The following is a 25,905-nucleotide window of genomic DNA, read 5'->3' as shown; positions in this document are numbered from 1 at the left end:
GAATAATGTACTCCATTTTATATTGTAGTTATAAGAAAGCAAAATTTTAATTTGTATTGTGAATTTTGCTACATTATAACTGTTTATTGTTCCATGGTATTGATCCAGCTTCAGAGTTGCACTTCTTTTTAAAGTGCAGACGGGCAGTTTGGAGAAAATGTGTAATGTCCTTTAAAGGAATTAAATGACAGCATGTCAGAAAGCAACCATGAAGCTGTGTTATGGGCAGGGAGGTGGGAAGGAAATTAATAAAGGAAGTGACGTTTTTACAAGAGAGAATGGAGTAGAAGTTGTTACAAGTAGCTATTGATCAAAAATGCAACATTCTGTAAACGCTGGACATCTTGAGAAGCACGTAACAGGGAAGAAAGTGAGTACAGGGAACTGAAGTGGATCATGTTGAACGGTGAAGCAGACAAAAAGGCAAAATCCTAATTACGCAGTTTCTAAACACGAGATTTTGCAGATGTTGAAGATCTTGAGTAACCTACACAAAATGCTGGAGGAATTCAGCAAGTCGGGCAGCATTTATTGAGTGGAATAAATAGTCGATTTCTTACCCAAAACTTCAACTGTTTATTTCCTTCCATAGATGCTGATTGACTTATTGAGTTCCTCCATAATTTGTGTATGTTGCACAACGGTCATCCTGAATTACTTTGCTCAAGTCAGTAGCGAGACCTGAACATTCAACATCTGACTTGGAGGCAAGCTGATTACCAAATGAGCAACAGTGGAATTCACCAACACAGTTGGTTTTGTCTTTTAATTTTGTTTCTGATTTTCATTTTCATGTTTACTATTGCAGGTACCCATGGTAATAACTTAATAGCAGTTTTGGCAAAATATATTTACCATAGGCATGATCCTGCATTGCCACGTCTTGCCATTCAGCTGCTGAAGAGACTTGCAATGGTAAGCTGTGTTTTAAAGGCTACAGTATATAGCCAAACTGAATATTGGTGCATTGAAGTAGCTGATATCTCTTTGAGGATGGAAAGGGAAAGTAAATCGATAAAGCAAGTAATCTCATTTGTGGATATTGCCTTTTGGATAAGGACGGAATAGGGCCCAGGATAATTAGCTTGCTAATGTTTGCTATTTAGGCTTGTGTGTCCAAATCACTTCCTTGAGAATTAATTGATGCTTTTAAGGAGTATTAGAAAGTTGGTTTATACTGTTAAATATGTGGGGATAAAAATTGGTCATACAGTTTTACTTCTGAACTTCGCATAGATTTTGCACACGGTCTTGCTAACTGACCCAAGAAGCAGTCACTTGGGAGTGTTGTCTATTTTATATTATCATCATTTAAATTTGATGGATTTTCAGTTTTCATATTGGAGAGTCAAGATGTCTGGAAGGTTGCAGTCAAGTCCATAGTTTAAATCTGGTGGGAATAGAAATTTCAGTGGCAGGGGAAAAGGTGGAAGAAAGGAGAGGGCCGAAGTCCAGATGACCATGTTAATTTGTTCAAGTTTATTCCCTTTTTGAAGCTGGTTATGACTGCTGACTGGTATTTTTCTCTGTCTTCAATTGGCTCGTAACTAATGATGAGAGGTTTGAGGGCCTGACTGAGAAAGTAGTTGAAATAAGAGGAATTTTTTATACAGTCTTGGGCATTTTTCTGTCAATATAGATTGTGGATATGTTTGAGTACATACGTTGGTTTGAGGTCCATTACTGGTGATTGCTGATATGTAACTTGTTAATTGTGACATTATTGACTTAGATTTTCAGGCAACCTTCTCCTTCAAAGTGGAGTTTATATATGTTAAAAGGTAATAATTTTTGATTACCTTGCACAGGTATGTTGTCATTGACAATATATTCTGATTAAGATTTAAAATCCCTAATACTTATTTAACTAGTGGCCATTTATTTTATTTATCTCATTCCAAATATGCAGCACTTTGCATGAAGAAGCTGCCCCAGATATTCCCTTTAAATCTCTTGCCCTGATCTTTAAACTGCGCCCTCTTGTTCTTAGCACCCTCTCCTTGGGAAAACACTATGTGCTTTCACCCTAAGCCCGTCATGATTGTATACAAGGTCAGTCCTCAATCTTCTACCTTCCTGATAATTAAAATCCTAGTCTACGCAACCTCGTCTTTTAACTCAAGCCACCAAGTTCAGGCAACATTCCAGTAAAACTTTTCTGCACTCTTCCTAGCTTAATAACATCTCTCCTATAACAGAGTGCCCAAAACTACACAACACTACAAATGTGGCCTCACCAACATCTTGTATGTGTAACTACAACATAACTTCTCAAATCCTATACTCAGTGCCTTAGGGGATGAAGGCCAGTGTACCAAACAATTTTGCCACCGTATCTACCTGTGATGCCTTTTTCAGTGAGCTAAAATTAAAACTTTATCGTTTACCTATATGCGACGTAGTGAGTTTATATACTGTGCATTGATACTCCTCACAGATAATTTTATACTTCTCCAGGTGGCTCCAATGTCAGTTTATGCTTGTCTTGGAAGTGATGCTGCTGCAATACGTGATGCATTTCTTAATAGACTGCAGAGCAAGACAGAGGTAGCTATTCTTTGATTTTTACAGAGTTAATAATAGTAATGTTTTTATAGTACTGAATCAGTAAGTGTATAATGGATTTGTTACAATTAGCTTCCCAAAAGGAAGTTAAAGATGGGAACAGAATGAACAAATGAGTTCTCCAGGTGTAGGTAACATTAAATAAGTATTTGTTTTCTATGATTTAGGACATGCGTATTAAGGTGATGATCCTGGAGTTTTTGACTGTCGCAGTGGAAACCCAGCCAGGTTTGATTGAACTCTTTCTCAATCTGGAAGTGAAAGATGGTGCAGTTGGATCAAAGGTGATATGTTCAAATAATCTCCCTTTGGAGAACAGTCTTTACATTGCCCAAATAAAAATGTCAGATTTAATGTTCTGTTTCGTGGCATTTTTTCACAGGAGTTTATCTTGGGAGAATGGAGCTGTCTGCAGGTAGTACTGGAATTTATTGACTCCAAGCAACATGGAAAATATTGGTGTCCTCCTCTTATCCATCGTGCAGCCATTGCTTTTCTGCATGCCTTGTGGCAGGACCGCAGGGACAGTGCCATGACTGTTTTACGAACCAAGTAAGTCCAATATAATTCATTTTGTTGCAAAGCAGCCTTTAGGGAAGAGTAACCAAATATGTTAACATCTTTTATTGAGGCTGAACATTATGTTGCTCATTTCAGAAGTAGTCTCTTAAGTCTAAACAAATAAAACAAAGATGGTGTGCAGAGATGCTGTATTTTGCATTGGTTAATTGGGAAAATACATTAAAAGGTATGTTTGTGATTTTAAAAAATATTTTAGTCATTATTAAATATTCCTTTTTAATGTGGGTATTTGCTTTTCAGATGATCTAGGTGATTGAAATCCTGGAAAATAATTTGACTTGTTATTGATATGAGGGTTGAAGGTGTGAAGTGAAGAAGGTGGGAAGATAAATACAAAAACATGTGACATGGAATGGCTGGGTCTGTTTGACCACTGTTAAGATAGAATGGATTGTTGGTTTGATAAGGGAAAACAGGAGCGTAGTTGGGGGTGATGTGGTAGCATAGCGGTTAGTGTAACACAATTACAGCACTAGTGATGCGGGTTCAATTTTGCTGTTGTCTGTGAGGAGTTTGTACATTCTCACCATGACCGCAAATGTTTCCTCCGGGTGCTCTGGTTTCCTCCCACATTCTAAAGACATACATATGTGTTGGGTGGCATGGGCTTGTTGGACTGGGAGCGCCTGTTACTGAGCTGTATCTCTAAATAAAACTGGTATTGATCAATGGAACTGGAAAAATTGAAATAAATGAAGCACAATCCAAGATGTTGGAGAATGGTATTGTGGGTTTGAGCAGTCCGCTTGCAGAGAAAGAAAGAATAGGAAGTCGGAAAGGCAGCGATTTAGGAGATACCCTGCATGTGGGTTAAATAAAAGGGGAGGAAAGTCAGAGTATTGCTCAATAGATTCTCACGGTCAATAGACGTTGGAAACACCACAAATATTGTCATCAGTGGAATAGAGGAAGAATTAAGGGAGGGGACTTGAATAGAATTGAAACAAAGCTTTCTTCACATCTACAATTCATGGAAGTGCGTGACTGTTGAAAGATATAAATCATGATTAAAATAAATCTTATTTGAACTACTTCAAATGAAATAGACTCTAAAAGAATAGAGTAGTTTTCCTAACAGTGGAAATAATTTTATGTCTGCTCTACCATTCAACCAAGACATGGCTAATCTTTTACCCAAGAGTCTCCCAAACCCCAAATCCTTTTCTCCTTTGATGTCTAAAACTTATCGATCTCTGTTCTGACTGTGCTCAGTGAGTGATTCTCCAGCCTTGACTGGAGAATTCCCAAGGTGAAGGAATTCATCTCAACTGTGATTCTGTAGTCACCTTATCACGCTGTTTAGGAATTTTTAAAAATATTTCAATAAGTTCACCTTCTATTCTTCTAAATTTATGAGAGTACACTCAGCCTGCTTAATCTCCTGGTATGATAGATCTGTCCATCCCAGGAAACAGTCTTGGCTGCACTCTTTATTGAAAATTTGTCTGTAGATGGAAAGATCTGGCCTGTACAATGTCTATTTTCACTTGGACTCTGTATAATTGCAATAAAGACCAACATGATAGTTGCCTTCCTAACAATTTGCTGACATCCAAGGCAAGTTTTCATGATTCTTGTCAAGGACACTCGGGTCCCTCTGATCACCAACTCGTTTCAATCTCTCATTACTTAAAATATAATGTGCTTCTGTTTTTCCCCCCACCAAGGTGATGATTTCACATTTTCTACATGGTATTCCATCTGCCTTGTCCCGGTTGATTTATTTAACTTGCCCTGTATACCCTTAAAGTCTCTCAACATCCTCCTGTACCCATACTGCCACCAAGTGTTGTGTAATTAACAAACTTGGAAATATTATACTTGAACTGCTGATCCAGATCATTGATACAGATTGGAAACAGCTGGGGATCTAGCATCTATTTAAATGAAAGATAGAAAATATAATTATATATTTTGTATAAATAGATGTATTTATAGTCTGTTTTAATGTTTCTCATTAGCTTTGTCTTCTGCTTTCTCTATCAGTGCTTTGGTCCTCCACTGAATTCTGAAATGTTTCCTTAGGCTGGCTTGCTTTTTGGGCAATGTACTAAACCTTTTCCTTTGATCTAGTGCTACCTTTAACTTAGTTGGAGCACTTTTCTTCTTGTTTTGTTTTTCCGTACAAGGTTATATTTTACTTGTAAATGGTGTATTAATGCTTCAAAACTAAGTTGCTGTTTGTTTACTTAATCTTTTAATCTAAGTTCCTGCCACTGTCTGTAAGGAGATTGTGTATTCTCCACATGACCATGCGGATTTCCTCCGGCTGCTCCACTTTCCTCTCACAGTCCAAAGACATGCCAGTTGGTAGGTTAATTGGTCACTGTGAATTATCCTGTGATTAGGCTAGAGTTAAATCAGAGGTTGCTGGGCGGTGTGGCTCAAAAGGTCGGAAGGGCGTGCATGCTCTGCTCTAGCTCAATCAATCAATCATACATCATCGTCCAATTGAGTCTCATATCTTTGCAGTTTGCTTTATTCAGATTTGAAGTGCTATTGTGTTTTGATCACTGTACCCTATTAGATAAGAAATGTATTCTTGTCTCATTGCACATTAACTGAAATACCCAGTTTATTTGTTGGTTCCTCAACAAACTGATTTAGAAAAACATTTTTTTTTACCTGCCATGAATACTTCCTTCATGCTATTACTGATAATTTGTCTTGCCCAGTCACAATGTAAATTAAGGCCCATTTAATTATAGTAGTACAGTCGGTCCTACTTATCCGCGAGGGATTGGTTCCGGGACCCCTCACGCGATACCAAAAAACACAGATGCTCAAGTCCCTTATTCAACCTGTCTGAATGCAGTGGACCTTAGGACCCAGTGGAACCCCGGACCTTATTTAACCTGTCTCAGTGCGGTGGACATTAGGACCCAGCGGCGGAGCTCTGAATCCGCAGTGTTTCTGTTCACAAAAATAATCACGATCATGATTCAAAATAAAGTAGAAATAATAAAGCAATCGGAAAGAGATGAAACACCATCGGTCATTGGAAAAGCTTTAGGCTACAGTCGGTCAACAATTGGAACAATTTTAAAGGATAAAGTGAGAAAAGCCCTGCCCCGATGAAAGCTACAATTATTACTAAGCAACGCAGTGGTTTAATTATTGGGTTTTGGGTTTTTGGGTTTTTGATCCTCCACATCAACCTGGCACAATGGAGAGCGCGCTCAGGAGTGGTCTGTCACTGGATCGAACTCGGGAATTTCCATTCCTGAGCCCGGCGCTGAAACATACGTTTCTTAAGTGTTTTATATGCATAGAAAGGTAAAATATATACTAGGACAAACGTTTGACTAACTGATGCTAAATAATACCGGATGTACCTGTTCCGACTTACTTAGTAAGAGAACTTGAGGTTTTTTTCCGATCCCGATCCACGATAACCTACGCACATCCTCCCATATGCTTTAAATCATCTCTAGATTACTTATAATACCTAATACAATGTAAATGCTATGTAAATAGTTGTTATACTGCATTGTTTAGGGAATAATGACAAGAAAAAAAAATCTGTACATGTTCGAACAATGTGCTGGAAGAGCACTTCCGGGTTTTCTCGATTCGTGGTTGGTTGAATTCACGTATGTGGAACTTACAGATAAGGAGGGCTGACTGTACCTTTGTTATGGATACAATGGCTTTTTTAAATGTGTCCTACATTACCATAAAGCAAGCTGGTGGTGTGGTGGCATCTGCAATGGACCTTGAAGCGAGTGGGCCTGGGTTTGAATCCAGCTAGCTTCTTGTGCTCTTTCCATCTGTGCTGGGTTGAGCGTCGAGCTAGCAACTTGGCCTCATTAAAAAAAAAATGGACAAATGCTAAAGAAAGTGCAAGGTTGCTGCCCAATGCGCCGCAAGGCATGGAGAGGAACAACTACATTATCAAACTGGGAAAGTATGTAGATAAACTCCCACCAATGTTTTCTGCCACTTGCTGTTTCTGAGCTGCACCCAAATTGATTTTACTTCTCTGTTGAGATCCTTCCTGTTGTCTGCCTGTATTGTGTTATACCCTTACTTTAACATTTTTTTGTATTCTGAACGTTAAGCATCACAAAATATTTAAGTCCCAACAATGGTCACTTTAACAATCATGCCTCTGAATTTGCTGTTTGATTCCATGCATTTATCCCTGTTTGTGCCATTAATTCACCTATTTTGTCATGAATACTTCCTGCAATCAAATAATTCACTTGGGACAGGGTAGGTGTCCCTGTAATATTATTGAAATCGGACCTACATTGTAAAGATGTTTATATCTACAGATTCTTTGTGCTTACAAACACAAGATGATGGATTCATTTTATTTTCCAGGGATCGATTTTGGGAAAATTTGACATCTGTGCTGTTTGGAGAGTTGCCAGCACCCTCTGACATTACAGAGGTATGATCTAATTTGTAGTAGTCTGCTCTTTTATTCTCCGGAGAATGCCCTCGCACCATTGAGGTCAACAGCTAGATCTAGCCGGTGAATGTCAAGGACAAGATCTTACTGTTAATTTCTCAACTGTTAAAATTGCATTTATGATTAATGTTGCAGCTTCCTAACTTTGTTAATTGATACTTCTCCATATCTGCAATGGTTTTCATAAAATTTGGGGTGTTTACTTCATGAAAATTGCATTGAAAGGCCAGTCTTCTAAACTCTCTCCATTTTTCACCATCTCTAAAGCTAGCTTAATGGTACCTGGGTATAAGTAATATTTGTTATCTTTCTAAATATTGTAGTTTTATTAATTTTTGCTTAATTTTGGTTGTACTCCATAGAAGAGTGTCCTCGAAACCTGTGCCTTCACTCTGAAGATAATCTGCCTGGAAATATACTATGTTGTCAGGTACACCTTTTATTGATTTTGAAGCACTAACCTTTCTCTTTGTTGATCATTGTTATTTTATAAGTTATCACTAGTTCTGTAAATTTTTGCTGAGATGCTTCAAACTGACCAAAGTCTCTGGCTTAAGTGAATTGCGTTTCAGAAGCATTTCTGTCTTGACTTTTCCATAAAATCATAGAATTGTTACAGCTTGGAAGGTGGCTATTTAATTTATCTATGCTAGCTCTGATCTGATCAGTTGTTCTTGCCAGGTATTTCTTTCATAGCCCTGCAAGTTTTCTCGCTCTTTTGAAAGCAAAAGTTGAGTCCCTTTCTCCCACCATTTCAATTACTAAAGTTAATATCATGACCTGTTTAAGGAAAGGTTTTTTTTCATGTCACCACTGGCTCTTTTGGTAATCACTTAGGAGTCTCTGTCCAGTGATCCTTAACCCTTCTGCCAGTATTAAAACCTTCTCCATCATTACCTTTCATGATTGGAACATCTGTCAAATCTTTTGTCATTATTGCGTTGATTACTGTGCCTGCTTGCATGTTAGCAATATAGAAATTGTTTAACTAGAATGTTTGACCACAGCATCTTATCACTCCACTTCAGTCTTTACTAGTTTCATTTGTTCCGTTCAGTTGTTGAAGTGTCTAAGAAGTAAAAATAACATTTAGTTGATGGAATTGTGTATGGTGTTGAAGGTCTATCTCAATTGCAACCTTAGAACAAATTCAAAACCTTATCTTCAGGCAGTTTTGGCTTAGATATGCATAACTTATAGGATTTTCTTCTTTCCATTAGTTATTTTCCTGATGTGATGTAGATAATCTTGTTGAGGGAAAGGGCATCTTTATTTGATATTTATTCTGTTTGTTTGTTCTTGATCGTTACTCTTTATCACAAACCTATCTCATGTAAAGGTTTTTTCATTGATTTTCTACTGGTTGGCATAAAAGTGCAATGAATAAGTGAATTTATAAGAGGCTATTTCTAAATTTTATGTTTTTCATACCATTAGAGGTTCTCTGGACCAGACTCTAAAGAACACATTGAAAATGTTCTTTGATAAGAAACGATATGAATATTGGTCTGAATATATCAAGTCTCTTGTCATCTATATGACGGAAGCAGATACTGATGGAGCCTCAACATTTCTCGAATTCCAAAAGTTGATCTCAGCATGGAGAATGTTTCTTGTTCTGGCTACCAGCTACGTAAGCATTAAATTTATATATCTTGTATGCTATCGTGTGTTCGGGATACTGAGGTTAGAAGATGCCTGTTTTCAGGCACAGCTTCAATGGCTGTTTCTCTGATGGCCAGACTGTGGCCTCAAATCAATGCGTGTTCAGAATCTGGACATTTCCCAAATGTCCGAAATATTGCTACAAAATGATGCTATTGCAATTGGTGCCCAGTTTGTTCAGATTGGATTGATATCTGATAAAGAATATAAATACAGTATTAGAACATTGTCAAAATGCCCAAGTTAATCAAAAAGGAATTAATTCTGGTTGTGATGTTGAGCTGCAAAATAAATGTCCATGTAATTGAGATCAGTGGAGCAGTTTTTAAATGTTTAAGAAAATTGCAATTATTTGCAGTTATTTACTAAAATTCTCTAAATACTTTGCAAGGAACTGGGTATTTGTACTTGCTTTTCTATGTTTGTAGATGGAATCTATAGGTCAGAGTCCAGGTCTATTGTGCTTTGAATAACATGGCTTGCAAGACCATTTCAAACAATATAAAAGAATCAATCACACTGGTGAATTTAGAGAAGATTGACATTAATGTTCTTTCCTATAGGACATTGGTAAGCTAGTTGGCCTTTAGTAACAATATGGAAGCTTAATGGTCACCAGGAATGATAATGACTTTCAATTCCAAATAGGTTTCATTGATTTTATTTAAATTACCATTTGTCATGATGGTATTCAATCTCTTGTCTCCATTCCAGTTTGCTGGATACCAGGTGCTGAATTCCAGAATGGTTTCAGCATGGAAGGTGGGCATTCTGCCATCAAGACTGTATCAGATTTGTAACTGATCATCTTACAGTCTTCTTCTCAGATACTTAACTGGGTCCATTTTAAATGCTAAAATTAAATGTCTCCATTACAGTGTGCATTTTTTTTGTTTTTCACCCATTACCTTTATTCCTTACATCTTGAAGCTTTGGTGGAAGCATCCTTTTTTATCTTGATAATCTGCTTTATTCATTATTTCATTATTCCCTTGCAGTCTTCTCTTTTTTTTTATGAAGAACGACTCCTTCGGATTTAATTGGCACAAAAGCATTTATCTTTCTGGAAGTCCTGGATATAATAATGTTGTAGCCAAACTAGTATTTTTGAAAGTTTCATCATCACCTCCTTGCACATGTAGTCTTTGCCCTAACTCAGAGTCCAGAATCCCTCACACTTTTATATTAAGCAGTAATTTATCCTGCCAATCATTTTCAATGAACTTTCAATAAACTATGTAAAAATACGTACAGATTTTTCTATTCTTGTAACCTTTTTACAGTTGGGTTTTCTCAGCTATATGGCTTCTCTCATTCTGACTATCAAAATGCAACAATTCACATTTCTCTGCATTAAATTTCATATGCTGGTCTGCTTACATCTCCTTTTCACATTTCACTGCACCTTCAAGTTTTCAGTCACCTGAATATGAAAGCTATGACCTCTTACAACCCAATATATTGAGTATAGGAGTTGGAACATTATGTTGCACTTGGTATAAGTTGTTAGTGAGGCTGCAGTTGGAAATTTGTGTGCAGTTTTGGTCACCCTTTTATAGGAAAGATGTGGTTAAACTGGAGAAAGTGCAGAAAAGATTTATGATGATATTGCAGGAATTGGAAGGCCTGGGTAAGAGGGAGAGGTTGACCAGGCTAGTTTTTTATTCCTTGGAATGTAGGAGAATTCGAGAAGACCTTGGAGCAGGCATCCCAACCTTTTTTTCATGTCTTGGATCTATACCATCAAACAAGGAGTCTGTGTTCCACAGTTGAGAAACAATGCCTTAAGGAAGTGTTTAAAAATTATGAAAAGCATGAATAAGCAGGATGGTAACAATCTTTTCCCCAGGATAGGAGAGTCTAAAACTATGGGGCGTAGAGTTAAGGTGAGTGGTGAAAGATTTAAAAGAGACCTGAGGGGTGACTCTTCACCAGAGGAGTATATGGAATGAACTCAGGAATGAGTGGTGAGACAGCAACAATATGTTCCTATCTATGACATAGGTAGGAAGAGGGAGGAGGTTCTGAAAGCAGACTACAGGGAGTTAGGAAGGAAATTGAGAAGCAGGACCTCAAAGGTAGTAATCTCGGGATTACTGCCTGTGCCACATGGCAGTGAGTATAGGAATAGAATAAGGTGGAGGATAAATGTGTGGCTGAGGAATTGAAGCAGGGGGCAGGGATTCAGATTTCTGGATCATTGGGACCTCTTATGGGGCAGGTGTGACCTGTACAAAAAGGACAGGTTTCACTTGAATCTGAGGGGGACTAATATCCTGGCAGGGAGGTTTGCACAAGGCTATTGGGGAGAGTTTAAACTAGAATTGCTGGGGGGTGGGAACCAAACTGAAGTAACGGAGGAAAGGGAGGTTGGATCACAAATAGAGAAAGCTTGGAGACAGTGCGAAAGGGACGATAGGCAGGTGATAGAGAAGTGGCGCACTCAGACAGATGGTTTGAGATGTGTCTATTTTAATGCGAGGGGTATTATGAATTAAGCAGATGAGCTTGGAGCGTGGATCAACACTTGGAGCTATGAAGTTGTGGCCATTACAGAGACTTGGATAGCTCAGGGGCAGGAATGGCTACTTCAAGTGCCAGGCTTTAGATGTTTCAGAAAGGACAGGGAGGGAGGCAAAAGAGGTGGGGGCATGGCACTGCTGATCAGAGATAGTGTCAGGCTGCAGAAAAGGAGGAAATCATGGAGGGATTGTCTACGGAGTCTCTGTGGGTGGAAGTTAGGAATAGGACAATAACCAGTGCTTTTTATAGACCACCCAATAGTAACAGGGACATCGAGGAGCAGATAGGGAGTCAGAAAGGAGTAATAATAATAATAGGGTTGTCGTGGTGGGAAATTTTAATTTCCCAAATAATGATTGGCATCTCCTTAGAGTGAGGGATTTAGATGGGGTGAAGTTTGTTAGGTGTGTACAGGAAGATTTCTTGACATAATATGCAGATAAGCCTACAAGAGGAGAGGCTGTACTTGATCTGATATTGGGAAATGAACCTGGTCAGGTGTCAGGTGTCAGGTCTTTCAGTGGGAGAGCATTTTGGAGATAGTGATCACAATTCTATTTCTTTTACCATAGCATTGGAGAGGGATAGGAACAGACAAGTAAGGGAAACGTTTAACTGGAGTAAGGAGAAATATGAGGCTATCAGGCAGGAACTTGGAAGCATAAATTGGAAACATGTTTTCTGTCAACCGTACGGAAGAAATGTGGCAAATGTTCAGGGGATATTTGTGTGGGGTTCTGCATAGATATGTTCTGAAAGGGAAAGGATGGTAGGGTACAGGAACCGTGGTGTACAAAGGCTGTTGTAAATCTAGTCAAGAAGAAAAGAGCCTAGGAAAGGTTAAAAAAAAAACTAGGTAGTGATAGCAATCTAGAAGATTATAAGGCTATGAGGAAGGAGTTTAAGAATGAAATTAGGAAAGCCAGAAGGGGCCATGAGAAGGCCCAGGCGGACAGGATTAAGGAAAACCCCAAGGCATTCTACATGTATGTGAAGAGCAAGAGGATAAGACATGAGAGAATAGGACCAATCAAGTGTGACAGTGGAAAAGTGTGTATGGAACCAGAGGAGATAGCAGAGGTACTTAATGAATACTTTGCTTCAGTATTCACTACAAAAAGGATCTTGGCGATTGTAGGAATGACTTGCAGCGGACTGAAAAGCTTGAGCATGTTGATATTAAGGAAGATGATGTGCTGGAGCTTTTGGAAAGTATCAAGTTGGATAAGTCACCGGGACTGGACGGGATATACCTCAGGCTAATGTGGGAAGTGAGGGAGGAGACTGCTGAGCCTCTGGCAATGATCTTTGCGTCATCAATGAGGATGGGAGAGGTTCCAGAGGATTGGAGGGTTGCGGATGTTGTTTCCTTATTCAAGAAAGGGAGTAGGGATAGCCCAGAAAATTATAGATCAGTGAGTCTTACTTCAGTGGTTGGTAAGTTGATGGAGAAGATCCTGAGAGACAGGATTCGTAAACATTTGGAGAGGCAGAATATGATTAGGAATAGTCAGCGTGGCATTGTCAAAGGCAGGTCATGCCTTACAAGCCTGATTGAATTTTTTTAGGATGTGACTAAACACATTGATGAAGGTAGAGTAGTAGATGTAGTGTATATGGATTTTAGCAAGGCATTTGATAAGGTACCCCATGCAAGCCTTATTGAGAAAGTAAGGACGCATGGGATCCAAGGGGACCTTGCTTTGTGGATCCAGAACTGGCTTGCCCACAGAAGGCAAAGAGTGGTTGTAGATGGGTCATATTCTGCATGGAGGCTGCTGACTAGTGGTGTGCCTCAGAAATCTGTTCTGGGACCCCTATTCATTGTGATTTTTTTTATAAATGACCTGGATGTGGAAGTGGAGGGATGGGTTAGTAAATTTGCTGATGACACAAAGGTTAGGGGTGTTGTGGATAGTGTGGAGGGCTGTCAGAGGTTACAGCGGGACATTGATAGGATGCAAAACTGGGCTGAGAAGTGGCAGATGGAGTTCAACCCAGATAAGTGTGAGGTGGTTAATTTTGCTAGGTCAAATATGATGGAAGAATATAGCATTAATGGCAAGACTCTTGGCAGTGTGGAGGATCAGAGGGATCTTGGGGTCCAAGTCCATAGGACACTCAAAGCTGCTGCACAGGTTGACTCTGTGGTTAAGAAGGCATATGGTGTATTGGTCTTCATCAGTCGTGGGGTTGAGTTTAAGAGCCGAGAGGTAATGTTGCAGCTATATAGGACCCTGGTCAAACCCCACTTGGAATACTGTGCTCAATTTGGTCACCTCACTACAGGAAGGATGTGGAAACCATAGCAAGGATACAGAGGAGATTTACAAGGATGTTGCCTGGATTGGGGAGCATGCCTTATGAGAATAGGTTGAGTGAACTCGACCTTTTTTCCTTGGAGCGGCAGAGGATGAGAGGTGTCCTGATAGAGTTGTATAAGATTATGAGAGGCATTCATCGTGTGGATAGTCAGAGACATCTTCCCAGAGCTGAAATGGCTAACTCGAGAGGGCATAGTTTTAAGGTGCTTGGAAGCAGGTACAGAGGAGATGTCATGGGTAAGTTTTTTACGCAGAGAGTGGTGAGTGCGTGGAATGGGGTGGCGGCGGCGCTGGTGGAGGCAGATACGATAGGGTCTTTTAAGAGGCTCTTGGATGAATACATGGAGCTTCGAAAAATAGAGAGCTGTGGATAAGCCTAGGTAGTTCTAAGGTAAGGACATGTTCGGCACAGCTTTGTGGGCCGAAGGGCCTGTATTGTGCTGTAGGTTTTCTGTGTTTCATTTAAGGAGCACTTCGATAGGTACTTGGAGAGATGGGGCTGAAAAGGATATGGGCCAACCACAGGAAATTGGGACTAGCTCAGTAGGCACTGTGGACTGGTTGGACAAAAGGGCCTGTATCCGTGCTGTACTACTCTATGACTCTTGATAGGCAGTTAGGAAAGCAGTGGCTCTCTACTGACCCTTGGCAATTTTCACAAATACTAAAACAAAAAGAAACAGCAGGGACAGAGGGGAGGTTGCTCCTCCCCCACAAGAAGTAATATATACAATCAATAGCTATCTTAAGCTGTTTACCCCAAAACCTGAGGAAGGCAGTGAGCAACTGTTGAATTGAAGTCAGTCTCTGGAACATTAATATAGAGTCCCTCCTCAACAAGGTGTTAGACCCAGAGAGTGGATAGTGCTGTCCCAACCCTGAACAAAGTGCAGTGTAAAATAGCCAAACAGCTTTATAGCCCTGTTCTCATGACTACCATTGGGGAGAAGTACAAGAGCCTGAAGACTCTCACTCATCGTTTTAGGAACAGCTTCTTTCCTTCCACCATCACAACAGTCGATGAACCTATGAACACTATCTACTTTGTTATTTCTCTTTCACACTATTTATTTTATTGTAACTTAAATTTGTTATGCCTACACTGGACTACTGCCACAAATCATCGGATTTCATGACTTGGGTCAGTAATAATAAACTTTAATCATATTGATTTTTAGTTTGTTTTGTTCCACAGGAGGAGGTGATGCATCTTTGTGATTGTTCACTCCGGCTGCAATTACTACATGATGTTCTTGAAACAACCAAAGTTTTGGTGAGTTTCTTGCAATTAACTGTATTTTGGTGTGTTTCTCACAATTAATTGAATGCAAATCTGTTGTCTTGACAATGATCTTGAGATTTGAGCAATAATCCAGCACTTTGAATTGCATCACTCAATTCTGAAAGAACATTTGGATTTGTTGGAAATGTGCTAGTTTGATATTTGACTACCTTTTGTATGCTTGACTCTCATCTTATAATTCTTTTGTCAGCTGACAGTTACCTCATCTGCTTCATGCCTGCGAATGGGATCAATGCTCGCAACACTGCTTTTAATCCTGCTGAAACAGTGGAAAAGGTAGGAAACAAGATTAGAGTGATTATGTACAATGTGTTTGGAATGATGTCACAGACTTTACTGAATATTGTTTGCAAATTTTAAAATATATCGTGTGTTCTGTTATATGTAATAACATTTGTAAATGTGTATCTTTTTCTTGTTGTAGCCTCCTATTTGTTCTTAAATAAGATCATAAAAAATTGGAGCAGAATTAGGCAACTCATCCCATCGAGTCTGCATCACCATTCCATCATGGTTGATTTATTATCCTTGTCAACCCCATTCTCCTGTCTTCTCCCTGTAACCTTTGACACCCTGACTAATCAACAGCCTATCAACCTCCGCTTTAAATATACCAAATGACTTGGCCTCCATAGCTGTCTGTGGCAATGAATTCTACAGATTCATCAGTCTCTGGCTAAAGAAATTTCGCCTCATCTCTGTTCTAAATGGACATCCCCCTGTTGTTGTGAGGCTATGCCTTCTGGTGCTAGTTTCCCCCGCTAGGAAGTATCCTCTCCACATCCAGTCTATCTAGGCCTTGCAATATATGATCGGTTTCATTGGGATTCCCCCTCATTCTTCTAAAATCCAGCGAGTAGAGGCCCCAGAGCCATCAAACGCTCTTCAAACATCAGCCCTTTCATTCTTGGGGTCATGCTCATGACCTCTGGAGCCTCGCTAGTGTCTCTTCTTTGATAAGTAGGCCAAAACTGCTCACAAATGTCAAAACAAAGTTTAAAAAATACATTTTAGGATTATATCCTATACCAGCAAGTAGTGCAGCAGTTAGCGCAATGCTTTAAAGCACCAGCTGCAAGACCGAGACTCAATTCCCTCCACTGTCTGTATGTCCACCCATGTCCATGTTTTTTCCTCCTACATTCCAATGACGTACGATAAGAGTTAGAGAGTTGTGAACATGTCATGTTGGTGCTGGAAGCATGGCGACACTTGCAGAGTGCCCAGCACAATTTTTGTTGATTTGATTTAACGCAAATAATGCATTTCACTGTATGTTTTCATGTGCATGTGACAAATAAAGTTGATCTTTTAAAATTTTGGCCAAGGAAAAGTCGAAGCTATTTATCCTTCCTGATTATGCATCTAGAAATATAGCTGAAGCAATGCAGCTTTGGACATTGCCTTGAATTTGCTGCTCTATTTAATTTAAAGAAGTGATCATAGTATATGTACATATCCAAAAACAACTAAATGGCACAGAATAATGGTTTCTGCTTTGTTCCTTTCTCAGCACAATTGTTAATTTATCTAAAATCCTGGACCCTTTGGATCAAATTCTAGAGAGCCTCTCACAGAGCAACCAGTACTTCATGGAGAAGACAAAAGCAAAAATATATTCTGCTATCATAATTGCACTTCAGATCAAGCAACTACGAGGTGGAACTTTTGCTTCCTTTTTGGATTTCTTTCAAAAGTTTGTAATGTTCTTTGTGGTTAATGTTATGGATTCGTGCTTGATGGCTAAGGATCAGTGCTCTCTGAGGAAGTACAAGACAGGCATTTAGACCACACTTCAGTTACAGTTGCGTTAAAGTTGTTGTTGCTCTAGAAAGGGTATAGAGGAAATTTACCAGGATGCTGCCTGGATTAGAGAACATATCTTATGAAGAAAGATTGAGTGAGCTTAGGGCTTTTTTCTTTGGAGCAAATGAGGATGATCGATGACATGATGGAGGTGTACAAATTGATAAGAGGCATAAATAGAATGGTCAGGCTATTTTCCCAAAGTGTAAATGGCTAATACAAAAGGGAGCATAATTTTTAGATGATTGAAGGAAAGTACAGGGGGTGTGTCAGAGGTACAGGTCCACAATCCCTTATCCGAAATCCTTGGGGCCAGTTGCATTTTGGAATTCAGTATTTTTTGGATTTCAGACCCCCCTCCCCCCCCCAATACCAAAAAACACGTATGCTCAAGTCCCTTATTTAACCTGTCTCAGTGCGGTGGACTTTAGGACCCGGCGGCGCACCAAACCTACGCACATCCTCCCATATACTTTACTTTCTTTTTCAATCTTTTTATTAATTTCATAATGATAAACGTACCATAGTATTGATACAAAGTTGTTGGGATTATATTGTTATGACTAACATAGTTAAATATAAACCCAGTTGACATATGGGTATTAAACCTCCCAATCATACAGGGTGCAAATGTAATATACAGAAAAAAATTTAGAAAAAAAAACCATGAAAAAGGGGGAAAAAAATATACCCCACAAGAAAAACTAACCCAAACAATGTTGATCAACTAAACTAAGAAAAAAAAAGACACGGGCTGTTTTATAACATCAAAAAGAAAAGGAACCATTAGTGTTGTCGACTCCGCTCCTCTCAACATATATTAAAAAGGAATAGAATAATTTTGGGAAGGTCAAATTACGTCATGTTTCTCCAGTATACTTTAAATCATCTCTAGATTACTTATAATACCTAATACAATGTAAATGCTTTGTAAATAGTTATTATACTGTATTGTTTAGGGAATAATGACAAGAAAAAATTTATTTCCAACAAAAACATTCAATAAAACATAAAAATATACGGCTTCAAACAAACCGAATCAAACACATGGTAAATGACTTATTGGAATAAATGTAGAACGTCACTGTCACTATCACTATAAAACTTCAGTAACTTGTCTTTCTGTTTATTTAAATCATATACAGTGGTAGTTCAGACACTGTTTTCTTCAGTAAGATGCCGCACAGACACACCACGATCAAGCTTCTGCAATAACTCCACTTTCTGTGTTATGGATAATGTTAGATGCTGCCTTCTCTTTTTTTCATTGTTACCCATAGGGGTATCTGCAGCTCTTTTTGACATTTTCACAGTGAAATTAAACACAAAAGTCAACAGTGAACACAAAATATCAGCGAACAGCAAATGCACGTGTAACCAATACGAGCGCTGAGCCACAACTGACGTCTGGCGGCCTCTCCTAGTGCTGCCACGCCACACCTGAGTGACGTCAGCTGTTAGCGAAAAAGACTCTTAAGATTTTCAGAGCTTTTTGGATTTCAGAATTTTGAATAAAGGAATGTGCACCCGCAGTTTTTTTTTAAACGCAGTGGTGGATGTGTAGAACATATTGCCAGGGATAGTGATGGAGGCAGCTACAGTAGGGAGATTGAAGAGGCTCTTACATAGGCACATGTATGAATGAAAAATGGAAGGTGATGTGGAAGGGATTTATCTTGGACTACATTAAAAGGTCAGCACAACATCATGGTATGAAGGGCCTGTAGTGTGCTGTACTGTTTTATGTTCAGTTCTTCAGATCACCAGTATAGGGGACAAATGAAAGATATTGTGATTCCTGTTTTTGCAAAAATAGAGAATCACAATTGCTTCAATATGGAAGTCATTAGGTTGATTGTAGGAGGCTCATAATTTATTTTAATATGTAGACCTTTCCCCATTCCTTCCATTGTGTTTTTGTTGCTGCCGGAGCTGCATTAACTTCTCTGACTGCCCTTGTGATGGTACCTCCTTGAACCACTGCAACCCTGTGGTGTAGGTGTTACCATTTTGCAGTCAGTCAGGTACTCTAGCACACTGTTTGTCACGATAATGTGCGTTGTATTATATTACCCAAGAGGAAAGAGTTCATGACATTGAGTAGATAATATTTTGTTAACTGAACTCATATAATTGGAATAGAATTTTTTCGTTTTTCTACTTCACGAATTGCAGATGATACAGTTGTGATATAACATTTCATGTAGATGGCTTTCTTAAAGCTAATATTACTCGGGGGTGGGGGTTTCAGAAATCTAATTAAAATATGCTTTAATTTGATGCAGATACATCTAATGCGTGTTGTTTTGTAAATTCATTTCTATCACTGACTTGTAGTTTTGTTGTTGTAATCTTGTTTAGTTAGTGACTTCCCTCAGTATTCTCAAATGCTGCTAACTGTGTGTGAGACCATACATAATGAAGCGATTGTTCTACTGGACCAAACACATCATGCACTGACAACTGATGCTGGCTTATTTGATGACAAAGATAGTATGGAAACAGATTGTGCCCCACGATTACAACACAAGGACCAGAAGGATGGGGTAAGGAGAGAAAATAATTGTTTAACTATATATTCAGCAGAAGCATGATCTGATTGCTTATGTGCTGTGAACTCTGTTGTAACTGTTTTTTCTTCCCCAGGTATGTGTGCTAGCTCTCTATCTTGCAAAGGAACTCTGTGAAATGGATGAGAGTGGTGATCATTTAATTTCCATCACTCGGAAGGTTCCATTTCTTCCTGCAATGCTTAGCACCTTGGAGCTCAGTCTTCGAGTCAAACAGAATTTACATTTCGCAGAGGCGTCACTGCACTTGCTTTTAGGCCTGGCCAAGACTCAACAAGTAAGTTCTAAATCCTAAAGAAGAAACTGCAAATGCTGGGAAAAAAAAACTCAGCATGTTAGTAATACTCAATGGTCAATGCAGTGTCTGTGGCTGAGGAAAGTATTGAAAGTTCATGTTTTCATCAAAGCTGAGAGCTTGGATATCAAACGTGTTATGTTGGTGAGAAATAAGGGACTGGGAGCGATAGGGTGGAGAACAAAAGAAACTGAATGACAAAGAGCATCAGGCACAATGGAGCATCGAGAAGGGCTGCCTCACCACTTCCGGTGACCCATATTCAACCTTGACCTCCAGTGCTTTCTATGTGAAGACTGCACATTCTCTCTGACCCCTTAGCTCTGGTTTCCTCCTATGTTTCAAAGATGAGTGGGTGGATAGGTTAATTGCTCATTGCAAATTATCCTGTGTGTTTGTGGGTGCTAGACCTCATGGAGAGTTGATGGACTCTGTGGATAGTAAAATGGATTAGTGTAAGTGGGTATTCGATGGTCATCACAGATTTGGTGGGCTGAAGGGCCTTTTGAGTTTTATTACTCTGATAAATTGTGATACATGTTGAGAAAAGATTGCGAAGGTTTGTTAATCACAACTGGCAACTGGTTACAAAGGGAGGGTTATTGTGGACTGAATGGCGAGAGCTTCAGTATAATGCTGTAATGGATGTTGGTTGCACATCTGTCCTCTTAGAAGTAGATAGAAGAGTCAAGAAAGCGAAGTGAAGGCTCAGATAAACTGAGCGTAAAGGGAGAATGAAGATAAACTGAGTGCAATTAGCATTGATACATTCATCAATGTATCAGAGAAAGAGGTGAGAAACCAGAGCGGTACTCGAACAAAGACTCTTCCATCACAATTGGTCAGGATCTATGCGGGTTCTTCACATTCATCAATTCTACTCACTTTCTTCAAATCAGATATATAGCTAGACAACATGAGAAAATCTGCAGATGCTGGAAATTCAAGCAACACGCACAAAATGCTGGTGGAACATAGCAGGCCAGGCAGCTGCTATAGGAAGAAGTACAGTTGATGTTTCGGGCTGAGACGAAGGGTCTCGGCCCGAAACATTGACTATACTTCTTCCTATAGATGCTGCCTAGCCTGCTGCGTTCCACCAGCATTTTCTGTGTGTTGCTATAGCTAGACAAATTCTTTTGTGGAATACATAAAACAATCTCCTGCTTCCTCCTCCTCAGATGTCCTTTGTTTTGATAAGACAAGGTCCTCTTAAATCTTTTCTGCCACTTAAAATTTAGATTCTGAACTATATTGTTTTCTCTCTTTCTAATATGATCTTCAATCTAGTATGTTTTCTATTTATAGCTGCTGCCTGATGTTTTATATTTCCAACCTTATCTGTTTTTTTTATCTCTTTGGATTTGGAAGTGAGAGGAGTTAGAGAAGTTCAATATTAAAATATGTTAAGCTAGGCAAAGAAGAATTGGTAGTTGACAGGGCTTTAAACTTCTTGTGGTTCGTTTCCCATACTTCTGCTGCCACCAGATCTCTCTCTTCATGTAGTTCAGAAACATGGATTCCTTACTTCCATATTCAATGGATGGCCTCCCACACTTTCCATGTAAAGTCCCTGTGACTTTGTTGTTTATCTTCAGTGTCCACTCTCCTCACAATGCTTACTCTTGCAGTTGCAGCACGTGTAACACATGTCATTTTACCCCTTCAGTTCCCACTGTTCAGGGACTCAAACATTCCAAGTGATTCACTTGTATGTCTTCCAATTTGATGTATTGTATATGGTGCTCACGCTGTGATCTTCTCTACATTACAAAGGCTGGCTTTGCAGGACATCTGCTCAGTCTTCAAGAGTGACTGAGCTTCCAGTTGCTCCTCATTTTAATTCTCTGTCCTATATCCATTCTAACCTTTCTGTCTTTTGTCTCTTTCATTGTTACCTCAAGGCTCAGCATGAGGTGAAGTCACACAGTATTGTCTTTTTACCTGGCTCAACACAGCCTTTCTTCAGACAGATAAGCTGCAAGTAACATGCTTTAGCACATCCTACTTTAGACTGTATGTCCTCAATCTGTATTGTTTTATCATTCTTGATTTCAACTGTATCCTAAATAAATGTAAAAGGTGAACTAAATCAAAAAGGGTGAATGCAGGACTGAAGTGGTTGTATTTAAATATGCGCAGTGTACAGAATAAGGTAGATGAACTTGTCACACAGTCACAGATTAGTATGTATGGTCTTGAAAGCATCAGTGAATCATGACTGAAAGAAGATTATAGCTGGGAGCGCAGTATCCAAGGATATACATTGTATCGAAAGTACAGGCAGGCTGGCAGAGGGGGCAGCATTGCTCTGTTGGTAAAAAAAAATGAAGTCAAATCATTAGAATGAGGTGACATAGGGATGGAAGGTGTTGAATTGTTGTGGATAGAGCTAAGGAACTGCAAAGATAAAAAGACCCTGATGGGAGTTATATACAGACCCCCAAATAGTAGTAAGGATGTGGTCTACAAAGTATAGAAATAGCATGCCAAGAGGGCAATGTTACAATAGTCATGGGGGATTTCAATATGCAGGTAGATTGGGAAAATCAGGTTGGTGCTGGATTCCAAGAGGGGGATTTTCTAGAATATCTATGAGATGGCTTTTTAGAGCAGCTCGTGGTCAAGCCCACTAGGGGATCAACTATTCTGGATTGAGTGCTGTGCAATGATCCAGAATTGATTAGAGGGCTTAAGGTAAAAAATAAAAACAAACTCTTTGGGGCAAGTGATCATAATATGATCTAATTCACCCTGAATTTTGAGAAGGAGAAGCTAAAGTCAGATGTATCAGTATTACAGTGGAGTAAAGGGAATTACAGAGGCATGGGAGAGGAGTTGGCCAGAATTGATTGGAAAAGGACACTGGCAGGAAACTGAAAGGTCTGAAGGTAGATAAGTCACCTGGACCAGATGGTGTACACCCAAGGGTTTGGGAGGAGGTGGCTGAAGAGATTGTGGAGGCATTAGTAATGATCTTTCAAGAATCTCTAAATTCTGGAATGGTTACAGAAGAATGGAAAATTTCAAATATCACTCCACTCTTCAAGAAGGGAGGGAGGCAGAAGAAAGGAAACTATAGGCCGGTTAGTCTGACCTCAGTGGTTGGGAAGATGTTGGAGTTGATTATCAAGGATGAGGTGTCAGGGTACTTGGAGGCACATGATAAAATAGTTCGGAGTCAGCATGGTTTCCTCCAGGAAAAATCTTGCCTGACAAATCTGTTGAAATTCTTTGAAGAAATAACAAGCAGGATAGACAAAGGAGAATTGGTTGATATGTATTTGGATTTTCAGAAGGCCTTTGACAAAGTGCCACACATGAGGCTGCTTAAGCTACAAGCCCATGGTAATACAGGGATGATCTAGCATGGATAAAGCAGTGGCTGATGGCAGGAGGCAGAGAGTGGGAATAAAGGGAGTCTTTTTTGGTTGACTCAGTGACTAGTGGTGTTCCACAGGTGTATGTGTTAGGACCGATTCTTTTTACATTATATATCAATGATTTGGATGATGGAATTGATGGCTTTGTTGCAAAGTTTGCAGATGATACGAAGATAGGTGGAGGGGCAGGTAGCTTTGAGGAAGCAGAGAGGCTACAGAAGGACTTGATTAGGAGAACGGGCAAAGAAATGGCAAATGGAATACAGTGTCATGCACTGTATGCACTTTGGTAGAGGAAATGAAAGGGTTGACTATTTTCTAAATGGAGAGAAAATACAAAAAGCTGAGATACAGAAGGACTTGGGAGGGTTTGTGCAAGATTCCCTAAAGGCTAATTTGCAGGTCAGATCTGTGGCGTGGAAGGCAAATGCAAAGTTAGCATTCATTTTAAAAGAACATAAAAGCAAAGATGTAATGCTGAGACTTTATGAAGCACTGGTGAAGCTTCACTTGGGGTATTGTGAGCAGTTATCTTAGAAAGGATGTGCTGAAACTGTAGAGGGTTCAAAGGAGGTTCACAAACGTGCTTCTAGGTTTGAACGGCTTATCATATGAAGAGCATCCGATGGCCCTGGGCCTGTATTCATTGGATTTCAGAAGATTGAGGGGTAACCTCACTGAAACCTATCGAATGGTGAACAGCCTTGATAGAGTGGCTGTGGAAAGGATGTTTCCTATGGTGGGAGAGTTTAAGACCAGAGGACACAGCCTCAGAATAGAGGGTCATCCTTTTAGAATGGAATGAGGAATTTCTTTAGCCAGAGGGTTGTGAATCTATGGAACTCATTGCCACAGGCATCTGTGAAAGCTAATTCTGTATGCATATTTAAGGCAGAGATTGATAGACTCTTGATTGATCAGGGCATGAAGGGATATGGGGAGGAGGCAGGAGATTGGGGCTGAGAGGAAATTGGATCAGCCATGATGAAATGGCTGAGCAGACTCAATGGGCCAAATGGCTAATTCTGTTCCTATATCATATGGTCTTATAAATATCTTTGCTCTTTCCGACACTTCTCATTCTATGCAACTTAAACACGTTTGGCTTTTGGGATTTCATCAGAAGTACATGTAATATTAACACAAACATTTTAAGATTATTAAAGTGAAGTATACCACATCTGGTTGAGTACTTTGGAAATGTAGTCTTTGTTGTAACGTAGGGAATTAATTACATGAACCGAATGTCTCCAGATTGCTCATACATTACTGTTGCCCTGAGGGTAGCTCGACTAAGTGTATTGTGCAAACCAACAGAAAGAAATGGAGAGGGAAAGATTTTAAAGTAGAGCTAAATACCTCAATCATTTTACTTGAGGCCACATTCAGATGGCTTTGTGGGATATGCACATTTAATCCAAGTTTAAACAAAGTTTCTAACAAAATTTATCGAACTGCTGTGCTTATAGGCCTTTCTTTTATATTTAGAAATGTAAAAGTAACAGAAGTACCAGGATAGAATTGAATATTTACTCAGTATAGTTCTGTGGCATTTTAAATATAAAAATCAAATATTCTGCTTTTGGCTGTAGTGCATAGTCTCAAGTAAATAATGACAATGTCTTTGTTTTCAAATGTTTACTTTTTCTTTGAACTTTTATTGTAAAATTAGATTTGGGCAGGCTACAGGATAGTCCTTAATGTAGAAAACAAATACTGTAAAAGTCCTTTGTTCTGGAAGTTAAGTTTTCATTTTATGGTATATTATGCATGATACAGCTCTGGTTAATTGGGAAATATCAGGACTGCTGCATTTTGGTCCAATTAAGCGGCTGCCCCAATTAGTTGAAGTTTCATGGAAATAGTTACAAAGGTATAAAAAGAAGACAAACGACTATTTAACTAAGTAAACAAGTGAAAATCTGCAAATGCTGCAAATCCAAGCAACACACACAAAATGCTGGAGGAACTCTGACTGGTCTGCTGATTTCCTCTAGCATTCTGTGTGTGTTAATTTAACTGAGTAACAAATTATGTATTTAAATGAAGTACAGAACAAATTAGAACTACTGGTGGTGTAGTGGCACTGGCGCAGGACTCTGATGCGGATGGTCCTGAGTACGAATCTGGCCATGTCCCAACCTGGGCAGCAGCAGTATCTGTGCAGAAGAATGGTCTGGCAATCTACTTCTGTGTCTTGCCATGAAAGCCCTCTGGACAACTGCACTATCCATAGGGTCACTTTCACTCAACAGCACTCCCCATTGTATTATTTCCTAATACAGTGCCTTGAAATAGTACTCAGCCCCCAACCCTTTGTAGTAAATGGGTATTTCAACCAGAGAATGTTTATTTGTGAAACATGCTTCTTTTATCACAAAAAGAACATTGTAAAGCATGAAAAACTAAAAAATTCAAAAACTGAAATATCAGCTGTTCAAAAGTATTAATTCCCCCTTAAGTTGAACCACC

The 25,905-nt window shown here is 39.3% G+C and overlaps 1 protein-coding gene across 1 annotated transcript in view; it reads left to right on the top strand.

Annotated features, from left to right (window-relative positions):
* nup188 (nucleoporin 188) overlaps positions 1-25,905 on the top strand; it is a 101,151-nt gene that overhangs the window by 57,557 nt on the left and 17,689 nt on the right. The window contains exons 25-36 of the mRNA XM_063073489.1: positions 809-915; positions 2,458-2,547; positions 2,733-2,849; positions 2,948-3,117; positions 7,474-7,543; positions 7,927-7,994; positions 9,002-9,197; positions 15,272-15,349; positions 15,570-15,655; positions 16,893-17,038; positions 19,547-19,731; positions 19,832-20,032. Of these exons, the coding sequence (XP_062929559.1) occupies positions 809-915; positions 2,458-2,547; positions 2,733-2,849; positions 2,948-3,117; positions 7,474-7,543; positions 7,927-7,994; positions 9,002-9,197; positions 15,272-15,349; positions 15,570-15,655; positions 16,893-17,038; positions 19,547-19,731; positions 19,832-20,032 (1,514 nt within the window). The remainder of the gene's footprint in view (positions 1-808; positions 916-2,457; positions 2,548-2,732; positions 2,850-2,947; positions 3,118-7,473; positions 7,544-7,926; positions 7,995-9,001; positions 9,198-15,271; positions 15,350-15,569; positions 15,656-16,892; positions 17,039-19,546; positions 19,732-19,831; positions 20,033-25,905) is intronic.

The sequence above is a fragment of the Mobula hypostoma genome, chromosome 21 (genome assembly GCF_963921235.1).
Source record: "Mobula hypostoma chromosome 21, sMobHyp1.1, whole genome shotgun sequence".
Taxonomy (NCBI): domain Eukaryota; kingdom Metazoa; phylum Chordata; class Chondrichthyes; order Myliobatiformes; family Myliobatidae; genus Mobula; species Mobula hypostoma.
The sequence above is the reverse complement of the archived record's forward strand: the minus strand, read 5'-3'. Positions and strand labels throughout refer to the sequence as shown.